We start from the raw sequence: 17,057 nt of genomic DNA, 5'->3' as shown, positions 1-17,057 counted from the left end.
GAGTTTGCCATGGGCTCGATTCTTCCGAGCTTCTCCCCGCTTTCGCCACACCAAATCGCCGCTTTTGAAGGTTCTGGGCTTGACCTTGGTATTGTACCGTCGAGATAGCATGCGCCTTTGGGCCTCTGCGCGGATGGTGGCAACCTCACGACGTTCAGGAAGGACGTCGAGATTCGTCCGTAACTGCTCTTCATTAAGGGACATATCAGTGATTTGGCGCCTCAATGAGGGCTCGCCCACCTCGACTGGGAGCATGGCATCAGTGCCGTAAGTTAAGTTGAATGGCGTGTCCCCTGTAGATCCATGGGGAGTGCATCTGTATGCCCACAGGACCTCGGGTAGCTCCTCCACCCATAAACTCTTGGCTTCACCGAGTCGCTTTTTTAACTCTGTCAAAATGGCTTTGTTAGCGGCCTCGGCTTGGCCGTTGGTTTGAGGGTGCTCGACTGATGATGTGACATGTTTAATGCCTAAACTGTTGAGGTAATCCTCTAATTTGCGTTCGATGAATTGGCGACCGTTGTCGGTGATGATCTTCTGAGGGAGACCGAACCGACAGATGAGATGCCAAATGAACTTCTGCACTCGTTGGGCGCTGATGACGGACAGTGGCTCAGCTTCTATCCATTTTGTGAAGTAGTCAACCGCCACGAGGAGGAACTTGTTTTGCGCTTTGGCGATCGGCAGTGGTCCAACAATGTCGAGACCCCACTGGGCGAACGGCCAGGGAGAGACAATATTGTGTAAGTCTTCAGGAGGTGCACGGATGTCGTGACCATGTGCTTGACAGGAAATGCATTTCTTGACGAATATCTCGCAGTCGCGGTCGAGAGTAGGCCAGTAATATCCAGCGCGGAGAACACGTCCTCTTAATGTCCGTTTGCCAGAGTGAAATCCACATATCCCTGTGTGCAGTTCGCGCAGCACATAGTCGGCCTCTTCTTCCGAGATGCATTTCAGCAGAGGAGTGCTATGGCCGCGACGATATAGGTCGTCGCCTATACACACAAAACGCGCAATGTGTTTGGAATCAGCCGCAGTAATGCTAACACCTTTGTCCTGCCGCTCCATGAGGTCTTTGACTCTCTGCCGCCAGTCTGTTATAGGTGTCAACACATTAGTAACAAAAGCTTCCACCACAGGACGGTCGAGCGTCATTCTAATGATTGAGGATAATTGCGCTCGCTCCTTAGAATGAGCTAATTTAGACAAAAGGTCTGCTCTTGCGTTTTGCTCCCTGGGTACATGGAGGACATTAACCTCGACGAAATTGCGGAGTAAAGTCTGAACCTTGTGGAAGTAACGCAACAGCTGATTGTCCTTGACTTGATAGATTCCATTCACATGGCTGACGACCAGCTTCGAGTCCATCCGACATTCTAAACGCTCGACCGACAACTCTCTAGCCAGGGATAGGCCAGCAATTAAGGCTTCGTACTCGGCTTGGTTGTTGCTAGCTGGAAACTTGAATATGATGGCTTGCTCTAGGACCACATCATCCGGCCCCTCCAATACGACACCGGCTCCTCCCCCCCTTTTGTCGGAGGAACCATCCACGCTGAGGAGCCATTTTGTCGTGGAATTTTCTGGGGCAGGTGTTAACTCGGCTGCGAAATCTGCTAAATGTTGACCCTTGACAGATCCACGGGGCTCGTAGCGGAGGCCGAATTCTGACAGTTCCACTGACCACGCAACCATTCGTCCTGCTAAATCTGGTTTACGGAGGATCTTGGCGATGGGTTGATCTGTGCGGACTATCACTTGATGGCTCTAGAAGTATGGTCGAAGCCGGCGGGAGGCTGTGAGTAACGCTAAGGCAAACTTTTCAACGCGGGAGTATCGTTCCTCGGCCCCTTGCAAAGTGCGACTGATAAAGTAGATCAACTTAAGGGAGGGTGTCTCCTGTATCAAGGCGGCGCTAACCGCATACGGGGCGGCTGCAAGATACAGTTGTAAGTCGGATCCCTCGTCCGGTCGGGCCATAATTGGAGGACTGGTTAAGATGTGTTTGACAGTGCTGAATGCAGTCTCGCAATCATTGTCCCAGTGCTGAGTGGAGCCCTTTTTCAAATTCTTCAGGATGGGTTTGATGTGTTCAGCCAGCCTTGGAATAAATCTGGACAGGGCGGTAAGGCGACCCACTAGACGTTGTACTTCTCGTAGGGTTCTTGGTGCTGGCATGTCGAGCACGGCTTTGCACTTGTCGGGGTTGGCTTCAATACCTCGACGCGTGAGCATGAAACCTAAGAATTTTCCCGCGGGGACGCCGAAGGTACACTTGGCAGGATTGAGGCGCATACTGTACCGTCGGAGCTGGGCAAAAACTTCCTTCAAATCCTGGAGGTGTTGTTCGACAGAATTGCTGCGAATAACCATGTCATCGACATATACATCCATGCATCGTCCAATCTGGTGATGGAAGACCTTGTCCATAAGGCGTTGATAAGTAGCCCCGGCATTCTTCAATCCAAACGGCATTACTTCATAACAGTAATTAGCGCGTTCGGTAATGAAGGCTGTCTTGCTTTGATCGGGCTCGTACATTGGAATCTGGTTATAGCCTGAGTAGGCGTCGAGGAAGCTTAGCATTACATGACCCGAAGCTCCATCTACCAGACGATCGATGCTGGGTAAGGGGTATGAGTCTTTAGGACATGCCTTATTAAGATCAGTGAAATCGACACACATTCTCCATTGGCCGTTGGACTTTTTAACCATAACTACATTTGACAGCCACGTAGTGTACGTCAACTCTCTGATGAATTGGGCATTCAGCAGTTTCCCGACCTCAGCTTGGATAGCCTGGCGTTTCTCTTCCCCGACTCGTCGCTTCTTCTGGGCGACAGTTCGTGCTTCCCGGAAGATGGATAACTTGTGGGCCATGACCCCGGGATGGATGCCTGGCATATCAGCAGCTGTCCATGCGAACAAATCTGCGTTGTTCCGTAGAATGCGTCCCAAATCATGCTCTTCGCTGGAGGTGAGGTCTCCGCCAATGCTAGTGGTTTTGGATGTGTCCGTCGTTAAGGACAGGAGTTTGACTTCGCCTTGCGGATGCAGACGCTCGTCTACATTGGTTCGGGGGTCTAAGTCGACTGCCGCTGCCTTGGGTCCTTTCGTCCTTCTGGTTGGGATGAAGGGGGTGATTTTTAATCCTGCGACATAGCACTGTCGAGCTGTGCGCTGATCAGCCCTCACGGTACAAATGCCTCCATGGTCTGTTGGGAACTTCATGGCGAGGTGGGGAGTAGACACTATTACCCCAAACGCGTTCAGACAAGGCCGTCCTAGTAGGGCGTTGTACGATGCATTTGCCTCGACCAGCAGGAATCGAACTCGAAGTTCAGGTGCCTCCCGACTTGTCCCGAGCCGAGTTCGCAGGTCAAGGTATCCCCTGGTGTCTACTCGTTCTCCTGAGAATTCGACAATCTGCTCATTAAATGGGGCGATGAGGTCCTCAGATAGGTCCATTTTCTGAAAAGTGGACCAATACAAAATGTTGACCGAGCTTCCTTGGTCGACGAGGACCTTTCTGACATCATACCGAGCTATATTAGCCGTGATTACCATAGGATCATCATGATCAGGGTCTAGAGCATGGAAGTCAGCATTCGTGAACGTGATATCAGGGATTGACCGAGCCTGCCGCTCGACCATATGGACCGACTTCAACTGTCTCAAATGTCGCTTCCTCGCCGAAGCCGACACGCCTCCCCCCGCGAAACCACCAGATATGGTGTCGATGCGGCCTCGGACTGAGCGTTCTCTCTCTATGCGCCGAGGTAGACTGCGCGACCGCCTACGGTGTCGTACATCTTTAGGGGGAGATCGTTGGGGACTTCGCCTAGGAGGATCTCTTCGGCGAGGAGTTGTTGCTCTAGTGGAAACTCTCTCCTTGACGTAGTTCTGGAGATAACCTGCACGAATGAGTCGTTCTAACTCGTCTCTTACTATGTTACATTCTTCCGTGTCGTGCCCGTGGTTCATATGGAACCGGCAAGTTTTGCTGTTATCCGCGTTCTTTGGAGTGGCACTTCGCCGCACGGTGAGAAGTTCGACGTGTAAGGCCTCTTCTAGCACCCTCGCCTTTGGTGCGTTGAGAGTCGTGTAGCGATCGTATTTAGACGTCCACCCCGACTCCTTCCTAGGTGGTCGATTTGGTCTGTAGTCGTTGGGGGGTCGTTTCGTTGGTTTTGTTGCCTCCTGGTTAGGGACATCCTGCTGGTGCTTCCTCCTGGAGTTACGGTGATCTTCGATGCGGATGAATTTCGCCATAGTGGATTGGAGTTCCTCCAGGGATGCTGGAGGGTCAGCATATAATTGTTCCGAGACTTGTCCCGGCGTTAAGCAGGACGACAGGTTGCTGATGATAAAGGTGGGAGTAATATCTGGCACGCGTCGGGCCGTCTCGATGTACCGCTGCATGAAAGCCTTCAGGGTCTCATCCTTCTCCTGCCTGGTATGGACAAGCTCAGTAGCAGTCATCGCTGGTTTTTTGTTGGCTGCGTACTGTTTTCGGAATAAAGATTCGACGGTTGCAAAGCAATCTATGGAATTTCGGGGAAGTTTATGGAACCATTCCAGAGCTTCCCCTTTAAGGGATAAGGAGAAAGCTCTGCATATCACCGGATCGCTGTCGGTATAGAATGCCATTGCATCTATAAAATTACGTAGATGGTCATCAGGATCTTCAGAACCATTGTAGCGTTCCAGGGTTGGAGGAGGCTTGTCCGGCATGTTTGCTTGCATGATGGCTTCTGTGAATGGAAGCAGGTTAGTGAGGCACATAGGAGTAGGCCCCCTCCTTCCTCCACCGGCCCGTTCAGAGACTCCCCCATGATGGCTGGCATCGTTATCCTCCTGTCTGTTGGAGGCGGATAACTCTGGTGTTGGGATCTGTGCTCGCAGCGCCGCTATCTCCTCCGCGTGTTTACGTTGAATCTCCTGCATGGTTTGTGCCTGTGCCTCAATTTGCGCCTGCAATTGCCTGATCAAATCGTGCGTATCGAAATTTTCCATCGCTCCAGTGGTCGTTGTTGGGATAGTAATCTCGGGCCCCACGGTGGGCGCCAAAATGTTTCAGTAGGAATGCGGAGACCAAGATACGAACCTAACAACCTTACTCTCTTCCTTCTCTGTACTGCTTTCACTATGTTGTCTTTCTCTCTTCTCCAAGTCTCTGAATAAGGTGGGCTGGGTACCTGCAAAGGCACTCCGACGCTCAAGTCAATAGGGGTGTAGATAGGGGTGTTGTTAGAACAACCAAATCTTTCTTAATTTTCACTTAGGGGAAAAACGTACCTTTTTCCTCCTGTGCTTTGTATATTTAAATTAACATAATAAACCGTTTACCTGAAAATCCGGTCGGTTACGGAAAATGACTGTTTAGAAGTTGTAACCGTCATATCGTGTGCTGATACCGAGTCAACTACTTCCATGATATATGGCCGTGATTCACGGCGCTGTGTAGCCAAGATGTGTAACTGCTCATCTGTAACCGTTAGATCACGATGTCGCATACTGTATGTCGATTATCATTCGTGTCGACCCGAGTGGACGACGTGTCGCACATATGTTTCATGTCGGTTGTCGAGCCTCAACTGGTCGACAACGCCACATGGTCGTATGTTATTACAGTCGGTTACCTAGTGGTCGACCACGCTATGAGAATGTCCTGCAGTGGTTTAATTGTCGTCGGGTTATTGGTCGACAGTTGGAGGATTAGGTATCCTATAGTACACATATATATACCTTGTATGTTATATACATAAAACAAGGTTATGGTGTATTCACTGAACGTAAGCTGCAAATAATAGGCAACTTTAACGGAAGCATTCTATATTCCATTGCTTGAAACAATCCCAATAAAAATATTCATCTTTAAATCAGAAGATTGCAAAATTAATTTATCGGTATTAGGAGGAAGGCTGGTTCTGTTTCAAGCTGTGTTCATCAAGCCAAGAGATGATGTCTTCAAAAACTTCAGTAATCACTTCATCAGGCTCACCCTCCAGAAGAGCATGGTAGGCATCTTCATAAAGCTTAAGCTTCTTATCTGAACAGCTTGCATTCTCATACAAGGCTTTGCTCACTGATGGATCAGTCACTGTGTCAGCCTTTCCATGAAGGATGAATAATGGTAGAGAAACCTGTAATCATAATCAATTACGTGTGAAGATGCATACATTTTATTACACTGACAGAATATGGTCAATTCTTTCTCCTAAATTTAAAATTTTGATTATCACAAAGAATGGTTGAGACTATGGGTCATGTAGTGATCCTGAATCAGTAATCATCTCGAAAAGTATAGTGTTTCTAGTTTCTGCAGTAATAATCTATACAGACTCCAATATACTACCATGGAGAAGAAGATCAAATTAAGAGAGGAAAGATCAAATTAAATGAACAATATATGAAGTAGAGTGGTGTCTTTGGAAGCCAGAGCAAAAGGGTAGTTTTGAAAGGATCACTATCCGCTATTTCTGCAAAATCATCAAGACATGACCCACTAATGATTCTCAAACATTTGGAAATTTGAAGGGTATAGGCCGACATGTTTTAAGGGGTTTCTAGATATTGTTTTAGAATTTATGGGCATCAGTTTCAACTATTGAATTGAACTAGTTTTAGATGAAACACATTCTTATACTTGCATCCTTGCCTTTGCTACCAAAGATTTGAGACCTTTCTGAACCTATTACTTTTACCATAATTTCTTCCAACCACTTAGTTCAGATAAACCAGAAGATCAGTACATACTTCTTTCAATCGCCGTTCTATTTCTTGAGTAGTTCTTAGCAATTCTACAGCACTCTGCAAGCGTGGTTTATCCTTGTAAGCAATAACATTGTAAGCAGTCTGCAAAGACATTAGAAACGTGTGAATCTCTTACTAACACACATTACCAAAAACAAATGCATGAAAAAATTTGGAGAAAAATGGAGTCACTAAGAAGCGCAGAAGAAAAAATGGATCTTTGTATTAATATTAGCTGAGAAAAAGTAACATTCTGTTGGAGTACATCACAAAACACAAACCTGTTCCCTCTTCTTTAAATCTCTGAATGCTGCCTCCGCTAAATCCTTGTTTGGAACCAATTTATGCTTTGGTAAAACATTGGCTAATCCAATAAGGAGATTAGTGACCAACTTTGGTGGAACCATGTCATCTGCAATCTACACAGATCTTCTAATCAAAGGGAGATCAAAGCAAAGAAAAGCCAGAACTCCATACATTAGTGTTTCAAGAAAAATACCTTACACATAGGTGCAACAAGAATGGCACCATCCCATGCCTTAGGCTGTTTCAGGTGTATCTTTAATGCAACTGCTCCACCCATGGACTGTCCAAATAGGAAGCTGGGAAGAGAACGGAACTCTGGATTTTCTGCAACATGAACCAAATCTTTTGATTGAACATAACGGAATCAATATGTAAGTAATGAGAGGATGAGAACGATAGAAATCAAAGGCTAATGCTGAGTAGTTAGAGAGAAGCAATCACAAAGAATCATATTCATTGATTAAAAGATTATGAGCGAGATACAATGGTGTTTAATTTATTGATAACTTATTAGTAGCAAACCATCAACAAACTAACTGATCAGCACCCTACTAACAAACCATTTACTCCAAATACAATATTCCTTGTTATTAAATTGTTTAAGTTGTCGCCCAAGAAATAGGAAAATATATGTAACATTTAAAATTTTTTTAAGAATGTTTCATAGTTTCCATGTTCTTAAAGTTACAGTTCTATTTTCCTGGTCAAGAAGAACGGTGACTTTAAGAACATGGAAAATAGAACTGAAGAATAGATTCACTTTAGCTACTGCCTTGATTAGAGTATATATGCAAAAAGCAGATGAAAAACTACAACCTGAAGAATTACATTTCATAAAACTCAATAATTTATATTTTGAAAATAGGTGTGGAACTCATCACCCTACCACAAACCTCAAAATAAACAAATGAAGAATTTGTTGTTTCCCTTAGCTTCCAAGTTTTTTAAATAAAAAAATATCCTTGAAAGCACTCAAAAACATTTTTTCTTTGACCCTTTGATGTCTAATTCTAGTCATCTCCAACTCAATACTATTGGAAGACACAGCTCATTAATTTATTGTTATTTTTTCTGATATTCTTTATATTTTGAGCATTGATTAATAGTATAGACTACTTTCAGAAGGAATGGATCAAATACTTTATACAAAAATAAATAGTAGTTCAAGATCCCTTGCCTGTGTCCAAACTAAAAAGTAAACATAATCACAAACCACCAGGACGCAACAAACTATTGAAGAAATTCATGATGACTAAGAATTTCATGACTTGGGGGTTGATGGGAGTATAGGTACCTTTGATTTTAGAGTAATGCTCAATAACATCATCAACAAGTCCATCAAAACTGGGAACAAAGCAATGAAGACCTTCTGATAGACCAAATCCCGGATAATCCATGGCAAAAACTGCATATCCAGATGATGCCAGTTTTCTAGCAATTCCTGCAAAAAAGTCCATGATACCATTGAGTTGCTAATCCTCAAGATAACTGATAGTTACTTATAGCTACCAAGTCTAAGTATCAACTACATGCCTTCAAAGAAAAAGGAGCAAGTGTCTCCATAACCATGACAGTAAAATAGTGCTGCTTTTGGCGTAGATGCTTCAGGAAGCCAACTTTTGCAGAAGATTTCTAGTCCTTTTGAATTCTTCTCATATGACTGTTCCATAGCACACAAAATTAAGTCAATCATCATATTTCAATAGCAAAACAGGACAATAGTTGGCACTGGTGATGATTCATAGAAATAGTTACTCAATCGTCACTTTTTTTGGTAACTACTCAGAAGAAACATATATTGCAGGAAAGCGTTTAAGACTAAATTTCTCACTAACCTCTTCCATTTTTATTCCATCACATGGAGTCTACAAAAACAGAAAACACAAAAGAATCGATGTTAAAATTTAAAGGAAATGAAATATTACTGATTTAAAGTGAAATAAAACAATCACTGCACCCCCCACAAAAAATTATCCCAGCACCAAAAGGTTACCAAAAGCCAAGACCATGAAAATGTCATGCAATGGATGGGTTTGAAAAAGAATGGAGAAAAGACAATGTACAGATCTAATTGCATATTGTAGTGTCTGATGCAAAGTTGAGTAAGAAAGAACGAGTAGGCCATACTAGAGTCCAAAAAACTATAATAAAAAAAAATAACCTAACATGTTTAAGGAATATTAACTACTCAAGAAATTCACTGAACTATCATAATTATTGTGAATCCCTACATGCTCTTGACAAGTCTTTTCAAAATATCTCTGTAACGCATTTTTTATTGGGTCAGGTCTCACATTTTACACCAGAAATCGGTGCCATTTTGCACCAGTACATGCTCACAACTCACAACTACTCAAAAACTTAGAAAAATAAAAAGATAGCTTCAACATTCCACTCACCACCGTCCTCATGTAAGAATTCTCCACTACTATTCCAGTACACTTAAACGTTTGATTAATTGTGTAAATGAGCATTATATTTATGCAAGAAGAACTTCATAAATTTACATTTTTTTACCCTAAATTATTGAATACCATAGTCAAATAATATTATACTAAAAATTGTTTGAATTTTGAACGAGTTCCCACCTAACATTTTTCCTCTTGAACTATACTATTGTAGTTGTATTGAAGGCTGACCCCGTTGCATTTAAATACAGAGTTTCCAATTCTGCAACATTTAATACCAACAGTTGAAGCCCCCTACCCCTATGACAAACTAGAATTGAAGTGTTCATGACTCATCTCATTTCACAATAAAGTTAAATTTATTCAATTTGAGCTTTAACACATTTTTTCTATTAACTCTGGCTGTGACACAGTTAATTCTAATGAGTTTAAATTTTTAAAACTAGCTTCAAGTATTCATCCAAACCAAAATTCATCCACATAATCAAGTTTAACAGAAAATATATTAAAATCTCATCTTTTCTTGCTTTAAGAAATTAGGGTAAACTATTTTGAAGAGGAATTCACCTTATAATTAATAGCTGCAACAGAATATACCAAACAAACCCTCCATGCCCAATACCAAAAAGAAGCTAAAGTCAGAACAAATATCTTCCTCTTTACAAGGGATTTGCTTGCAAATCAGAAATCTCAAAGTCAAAAGTTTCAAGTCCACCAATCAATATCCTCAGCATTAAAGAAAGAGAGAAGTAAGAAACAATAAAGGGCAAAACCAAATATTTTGCAAGTCCCTCCATAATCAAATAGCAAAACGTTCACTCACAAGACAAAACCAAGCACATTAGAAACAACAACAAAAAAAATGGCATGGATTTGCTCATGTCATCAATCCCACAAACAGCATCAAAACAAAACAAAAGAAACAAAACAAAACCAAACCTTAAACAATATGTGATCAATTCCAAGCTGAATATCCTTGAAGGCCTCACGTGCACGCCTTCTGGCACCCACTTGGTCCATATTTGCATTCAAAATCTTCTTCAATTCTCTATCAACACCAGGTAACCCCATTGATCTTGACACCCTTATCACCTTTCTCCTATTATTCCTCTTCTTCTGCTGCACACTTGTTCTGAATTCTGCACCACCCCAAACACTTGGATTCAACCTGATCTATATACCCAGAAACAGAATGATAGGAAACAGACTCTGACACACCTCTTTAAGAAAAATTCCTATATAGACATTAAAAAGAACACTTGGTAATGTGAATAGAATATTGAAAAAGAATAACTTTTTTTTTTCTTTTGCTTTTACTAGTTTTTATGCAAATGCCAACCATTCAAAGGGTGGCACCGGTAAAGCTCTGGGGGTCTGGGATGCACTGTAGATTTAATCATTATTTTATTGGAAAAAACATGAATGGGATCCGCAAAGCATGCAATATCTGACTTGGGAAAAAAAGATAAGGTATGTGGTGAAGAAACAAATACCCATTAAGCAAGTAAGTCTTAAAAATTAATAAATAAATAAAGGAAAAGATGTGAATAAAATTTTAAGAGCATTTATTTTGGATTTCAGTTTTCTTAATACGAAAGTTGTTGACTTGAATTTGGGTTCTTTTTGGTAATCCAAATATTGTAAAATGATGAAATTTCCCCACTATAATTTGGTAATCCATCATCTTCAAGGAAGTTTCCATTTCAATTATGTACTTTAGTTTAAGAGATTTATTCTTATACCAATCCAACTAAATATTTTTTTATTATGAAAGGTGGAATTTGACTAAGATTAAAAAAAATCTTTGAAAAAATAAAGAAGAGAATTTTTTCTTCTTCTTTATTTTCATTGATTTGCTTATAATGGGAATCTGAATTTGACTGAAGTTATAAAATCATTTTTGGATGTTTCTTAGTCTATATGATTTCAATTGGATACGAAATGTGTAAGATTGGGATAAGGTTTGAAGTAGGGCATGTAAAGTTCAAGGATAACGAAAGAAAGAAGAGGGTGGAGAATTGACCCTTGAACATAGACTATAGGGTTTAAATAATTAAAATGATGAATTTTAATAAATATCAATCAATTTTTAGTAATGTGTTAAAATCTCAAAATCATTCAAAATACACTTATAACTTTTTTAATTAAAAATATTTTCTTTAATTACTTGAAAATATATGAAAATACTATTATTTTAATTTAAAGTCAACTATACTTTTCTCTTATAATACAAATTAATTACAGGCTATTATGTTCAAGGAAGGTCATTAAGAATTGATTACAAATGAAGGATTTTTAAATTTATAGAAATTAATAATAGAGATAGAAGTTTGTAAAACTAGCCAGACTGAATATGTTTTATAATATAATTATACCAAATAGTAAAATTTAAGATATTTTATAATTATTTTCATATATATATCTATATCATAATAATATTATATCATTATACCATCATCATAGTAAAACAACACATATGATAACTACTTTTATATCTTTTAATTAGATAAATTTACCTATTAATAAATAAAAAGTAACTTTTCATTTAATAGAATAAGTGATTACAAAATATTTCTCTCTCCTAAAAAATAATGACATAACCTATTTCCTTCAAAATAATCACATATTCCTTAAAATAAAATTATATATATTTCTAAATTTTCCTGTATTAATATTTTAAATATTATTCTCACATAGTTATATGTAATAAAAATTCTTATAAGTGCATGTGTTTGTATTAGTTTTTTAATTATAATTTTGTTTAAAAACTATAAACATTCTTATTACATAATTTTAACATTACAAATATTAATAAAAATAAATTTTATGATTTTTTTTTAATTTACTCCACTATATTTAACTTCAAGAAAAACTTTAGTAATATTTTTTCATTAATTAATTATTATAATATTTTTATTTCTATTATTATAAAAAATATATATGCATGTGCATGTCGGTGCATATTTTCACCAGTATATTATAACGAAAATCATTAAATTAAGTATAGTAGTTTACTTTTCGATGTTATAGTCTACTAGTATTTTATAATTTTATGAATAAAATAAATGTTTAATTTCTATAATTAAATTTTAAAATAAATGAACAATGGTATAATTAAATTTTATAATAAATAAAGCATTTTAACATATAGTAAAAAAGTTATATTATAATATGTTATTACTTTCAGTTATTCACATCTTCTTTAAAATTATGTTAGAACTAAATATTAAAAATTATATGTTTAAGTACCCATAAAGAGATTTGTATATTGAAATACTAATATAGAGGTAATAATCAGTCCGTAATTTGTATTTTATTTTTCTATAATGGTTGACTTCAAAGAATACTCATGTTTTAACCAAGACTGATTGCCTGTTCAAAGAATACTTAATGTTTAATTAGGAGTGATTGTGTTTGTCTTATTAGAAAGTAATTGAAATTCAAATGATATTTTATTTTTTTATCAAGTGGCTGAGATCTAAATAATATACGTGTTATCTTGCAACATTAGTTTAATAGAGTAATTTTATCATATAGATCAAGAGTAGTATAGTTTTTATAAACTAACCAATATAAAAATAATATCTTGTGTAAATTTATCTCTACTCTTATATCTTTGAATTACATATTTGTAACTAATCAAAATAAAAATATCTTGTGTAAATTGATCTCTACCCTTTATCTTTAAATTACATATTTGGAACTAACCAAAGAAATTTTCAAAAAGTGTTTTTCACAGTTTGAAGTCACATTAAAACTTCGTCTAATTATCAACGCAAAAAGCTTTTAGAAGTCTTAAATACTCAATTCAATGTGTGTCTTCTTTGCTCACCATGTAGTTTTGTAAACCGGAGAATATAGTGGCCCACACGTCTTTTTGTTTCCAAAAGTTTTTGGGAGTTGCTCCCTCCACCCCCACACATCTCTTCCTCCACCTTCCCAATTTTCTAAAATACCAATTATATCCTTCTAAAATGACAATTATAGGTCCTATAGGCGAAACGGATGTCTGAACTCTTCCGTAAAGCTTCTTCTCCATTTCCGTAAGGGTGCCACATGCCTTTGATGGATCATCCTTTGAAAAGCTAATGTCAACCCCACCAACGCATCTCAATTCTTCTCCCTTCTTATAACCAGGTTCACCTTCGCTGGATAATTTCCATGAGAAACTGTCCTCTGTGATCAGCTTTTCCCTGAGAATGTCTTGTGTGCTGAAAAGCGTGATAGATGTTAAGGATTGAAAGAAAGGGAATAAAAAAATTTCAATTGTGGAATGTAGAATTGTAGAGACGTAACGTTATCCAAGTTTGGTGATCTCGCCAAGATTCTCGCGATTGTGATGGTTCTTCAGGTGCTTCTTCCATTGAGCAACACAAAAACCAGAGCTGTCTGAACTCTTTCTCGTACGCTGTCCTACTCGCATGTTGGGCCGATACCTATAGGCCACATATGACATCCTTAAACGGATGTCAACATCCGTTTAAGGCAAAACGGATGTCGACATCCGTTTCGCCTTAAACGGATGTTGACATCCGTTGAAGGATGTCATCCGTCCAGAGGCAGCGTTGCTTTTTCGTTTCGTTTTTATTTTATGGCTCATGCAAGGATTATAGGCTTGGATATTAAAAGGATTATTGGAAGTATGGGAAGGCTTTAGGGTTTAGGATTATAGGAAGGATTATGACTACGTACCTGGAGAGGAACCACGACAAGGACACTACACCATAAACGCACTGCACCACCTACTGTACCGAGAACAAGAGGAAGATTGCTTGATAATTCTTTTCACGATCACCAAGCTTTGCAGAAAAATATTTTACTCATACAAGGAACTACGTAGGTTATCAGTTAAATATGTTATAAATGAATAAAATTAAAAAACAATAATTTTAAAAGTAAAATTTTACTGAGGGGCAAAATAGTAAAGGAAAGGTGGAGGAATGGACAAAAAAGTAAAGGAGAGGTGGAGGAAGAGATGTGTGGGGGTGGAGGGAGCAACTCCCAAAGTTTTTTAATGTTTTTACCCTTTAGCCTTTTGGGCTTCCAAATACTTATTTGCAACCTTTTTAAAATTACACAAAAAATCTTAAATACAAGCTCCGTAAATTCTATTTACGACCCATAAAACTAATCAAAGAGTTGCTTCATTCTTGCACTCATTAGATAACATGATAATCTAACACTTCTATATATTCTCTATTGCACTCGTGAAGATTGACAATTCTTCTGCTCTTTGCAAATAGTAGATTTCAATCCTTTATAGTAGATTTCAATCATGACTGCTAGTTTAACAAGAAGCTCTTTTTGGTTATGATCAAATATCACTCAGTTTTTATCTAATATTGCACACAAGGTAAAATATGCTAGACACACTAAAATTGTTTTATTTATTTGTTATGATCAAAATATAATATTAAATGACACAAGTTGAGAGATTAAGATCTTCCTCCGGTAAGAACTTAACTTGGGCACATTCTATGCATCAAATAAAAAAGAAACCGTGGACTAGCATGATGTTTTTTCTGATTGAATCTCTTTGTATTTTTAGGTATCCGGATACGAAAAAATGGACCAACTTGATGAGCTTAATTTACCTAAGCTCGCCTTTATTGTCTTTTTTTTATGATTAATGTAAGTTTTGTAGCACCCAATGTTTTATTGCCTTCTTATAAATGAAAGTTGATGATGTAACTTGATTTGTTCTATGTATTTGTTCAACCAAAAATACATGAAGATAAAAACATACTAAAGATAAAGTTTGGCATTTGTCCTTTCTTAAGCACGCCAGAAAGAAACAGACAGATTCCACTACAATCTTTAAACCCAAAGGTTGGTAATAAAAACTTGAGGAATAATTTTATTGAAAAAGGAAAAGAAAAACTTATATCCTAAACTTTGGCAATTACAATATCACTAGTAGAATGTGGGAAGAGGTGAATGACATAGTTTGAGTTAAGCATTGGCAACAAATCATACACCTATTTTGAATATTTGTTTGAAGATACTTCATTTCAAAACACAAAAATCAACCGGTCCACTTAAAAAAGAAATGCAAAACTGTGTATTTTCTATATCAGTGTTACAGTGAGAAACACTTTTACATACACCTTAACTTTACAAGTTTACATTATACTGTAAGATCCTCAGTAAGAGATCATAAAATAGAATTATACAAGTCCTTAGGAGTATTCATAAGGAACATTCAAGTTATTCAAATCTTGACACCTATGAATAAGACTGATACTCAAAATCCCAGATAAGAACAAAATGAGTGAAAAAAAGGATAAATCAGACAGCCATTTCCAGAGCCTCTCAAAACCAACAATTTCAACCAATAAAGAACAAGTCCAAATTTAAGGAATCAATATTTCCAGAACACCAACATTCAAAACTGTCTGGGGAATCTTGAAACTGTCTTTCCCATCACCTTGTTACTCCTTCCTCCACCTCTACCTTCACCATTGATGGCAATGGCTGTAGCGGAAGACAAACCCTTAAGTTCATCAATGCAGGCATAGCTCTTCCTAGCCATCACACTACCACCACCACCACCTTTCTTCTTCTCCCCTCCACTCACTGACTTGCTCTCCCTTGAACTCAACACCACCCGATTACCACTCTTGCTTGGTGGTGTCATTGAAGGCAGAGTGTTCACAGGCTTCCTATTCTCTTTCCTTAGTGCAGCAGAAAAATCTGGCACCGATTGAGCAATAGAAAATGACCCTTTTGAGGTTCTCTCACAAGTTTGAAACTTGACCTGTTTCTTCCTTGGTGGTGTTGCAGGTTTTATAGTTGGTTCCGATACCTGAGCCTTTTGTTGGCGGTCTTGCATCAAACACTTCATGTGCAACCTGGATTCTCTCAACTCGGCATACGCAGTATAGTTGGGTCCTCTCTCCAACACGAAACTGTCTACTAAGGCGAGTCTCAGAGGAAAAGGGTTTTCAGAATTGGAATTCTGGTTGAGGATCAGTGATATGCGATCAAGGGCATGCAAGAGAGGCTCATGATTGGGGTTTGCTTGATGGGTTTGAGGCAGTGAGATGTTGCTGTTTGGTTTTGTGTCAGCCATGATCAATGATAAGAATACTTGAAGAATTTGAAGGTTTTGGCAGTGTCTTTTCTCTTCTGTATCTGTGGCTGATTGAGTAATCAACAGCTTAATACATCTTATTCTTGAGATTATTTGCCTTTCATCAATGTAGCAGAACTTGACAGTGAAAAAGGTTTTATTTGCAACGGTCTAAATCTTAGGTTGAAGTGTGTGAGAGAAAAAGAGAAAGTAACTTTGTTACTTTGATTTTGATATGAGTAATGATGGCTTACTAACGTTCTAGTTGGGTTTAGATCTTGGTGAAGAATCTATTAAGTCTTTGTGATTATTGGATTCTATATATTTTGTTGAAGAATTTATTAAGCATAAGTGTTACATTTTAAAACCCTTAATAGGGTTACTACCATTAAATCACTTAAATTTGTTTTGAGAATGATCAATTAATAATGTTAATACAATCATTTTTTTTACATATTTATTTACCAAATTTCGAATGACTTCAATGTTGATCTAACCAAACAATATCAAAT

At 38.5% G+C, this 17,057-nt stretch overlaps 2 protein-coding genes across 3 annotated transcripts; both read right to left on the bottom strand.

Moving 5' to 3' along the window:
• Positions 1-5,821: 5,821 nt before the first annotated feature.
• On the bottom strand, positions 5,822-10,947 carry LOC108346123 (caffeoylshikimate esterase). Of its 2 annotated transcripts, XM_017585113.2 has the most exons (9): positions 10,813-10,947; positions 10,413-10,612; positions 8,901-8,930; positions 8,599-8,725; positions 8,360-8,506; positions 7,259-7,389; positions 7,041-7,178; positions 6,763-6,861; positions 5,822-6,149 (listed from the first exon to the last, which is right to left on the bottom strand). In XM_017585113.2, exons 1-9 carry the CDS (start codon positions 10,871-10,873, stop codon positions 5,916-5,918), a joined length of 1,167 nt encoding a protein of 388 aa, XP_017440602.1. In that variant the 5' UTR covers positions 10,874-10,947; the 3' UTR covers positions 5,822-5,915. The 2 variants fall into 2 exon arrangements, with proteins under 2 accessions (XP_017440602.1, XP_017440603.2); XM_017585114.2 differs by lacking the exons at positions 10,413-10,612; positions 10,813-10,947 and adding an exon at positions 9,059-10,372.
• Positions 10,948-15,511: 4,564 nt separating this feature from the next.
• On the bottom strand, positions 15,512-16,728 carry LOC108345248 (uncharacterized). Its single transcript, XM_017583835.2, has one exon. The coding sequence runs from the start codon at positions 16,543-16,545 to the stop codon at positions 15,859-15,861; it is 687 nt and encodes a 228-aa protein (XP_017439324.1). The 5' UTR covers positions 16,546-16,728; the 3' UTR covers positions 15,512-15,858.
• Between the last annotated feature and the right edge of the window lie 329 nt (positions 16,729-17,057).

Source organism: Vigna angularis, chromosome 8 (genome assembly GCF_016808095.1).
Source record: "Vigna angularis cultivar LongXiaoDou No.4 chromosome 8, ASM1680809v1, whole genome shotgun sequence".
NCBI classification, from domain to species: Eukaryota; Viridiplantae; Streptophyta; class Magnoliopsida; order Fabales; family Fabaceae; genus Vigna; species Vigna angularis.
The sequence above is the reverse complement of the archived record's forward strand: the minus strand, read 5'-3'. Positions and strand labels throughout refer to the sequence as shown.

Bases quoted from the DNA above. Each gene is read 5' to 3' on its own strand.
- LOC108345248 (XM_017583835.2), bottom strand. From the start codon at position 16,545: ATGGCTGACACAAAACCAAACAGCAACATCTCACTGCCTCAAACCCAT.
- LOC108346123 (XM_017585113.2), bottom strand. From the start codon at position 10,873: ATGATTAAATCTACAGTGCATCCCAGACCCCCAGAGCTTTACCGGTGC. The intron at 7,390-8,359 runs GTACCTATACTC...TTCATGTTGCAG, and splicing joins GCATTACTCTAAAATCAAAG to AAAATCCAGAGTTCCGTTCT. The intron at 7,179-7,258 runs GTATTTTTCTTG...AGATCTGTGTAG, and splicing joins TTGTTGCACCTATGTGTAAG to ATTGCAGATGACATGGTTCC.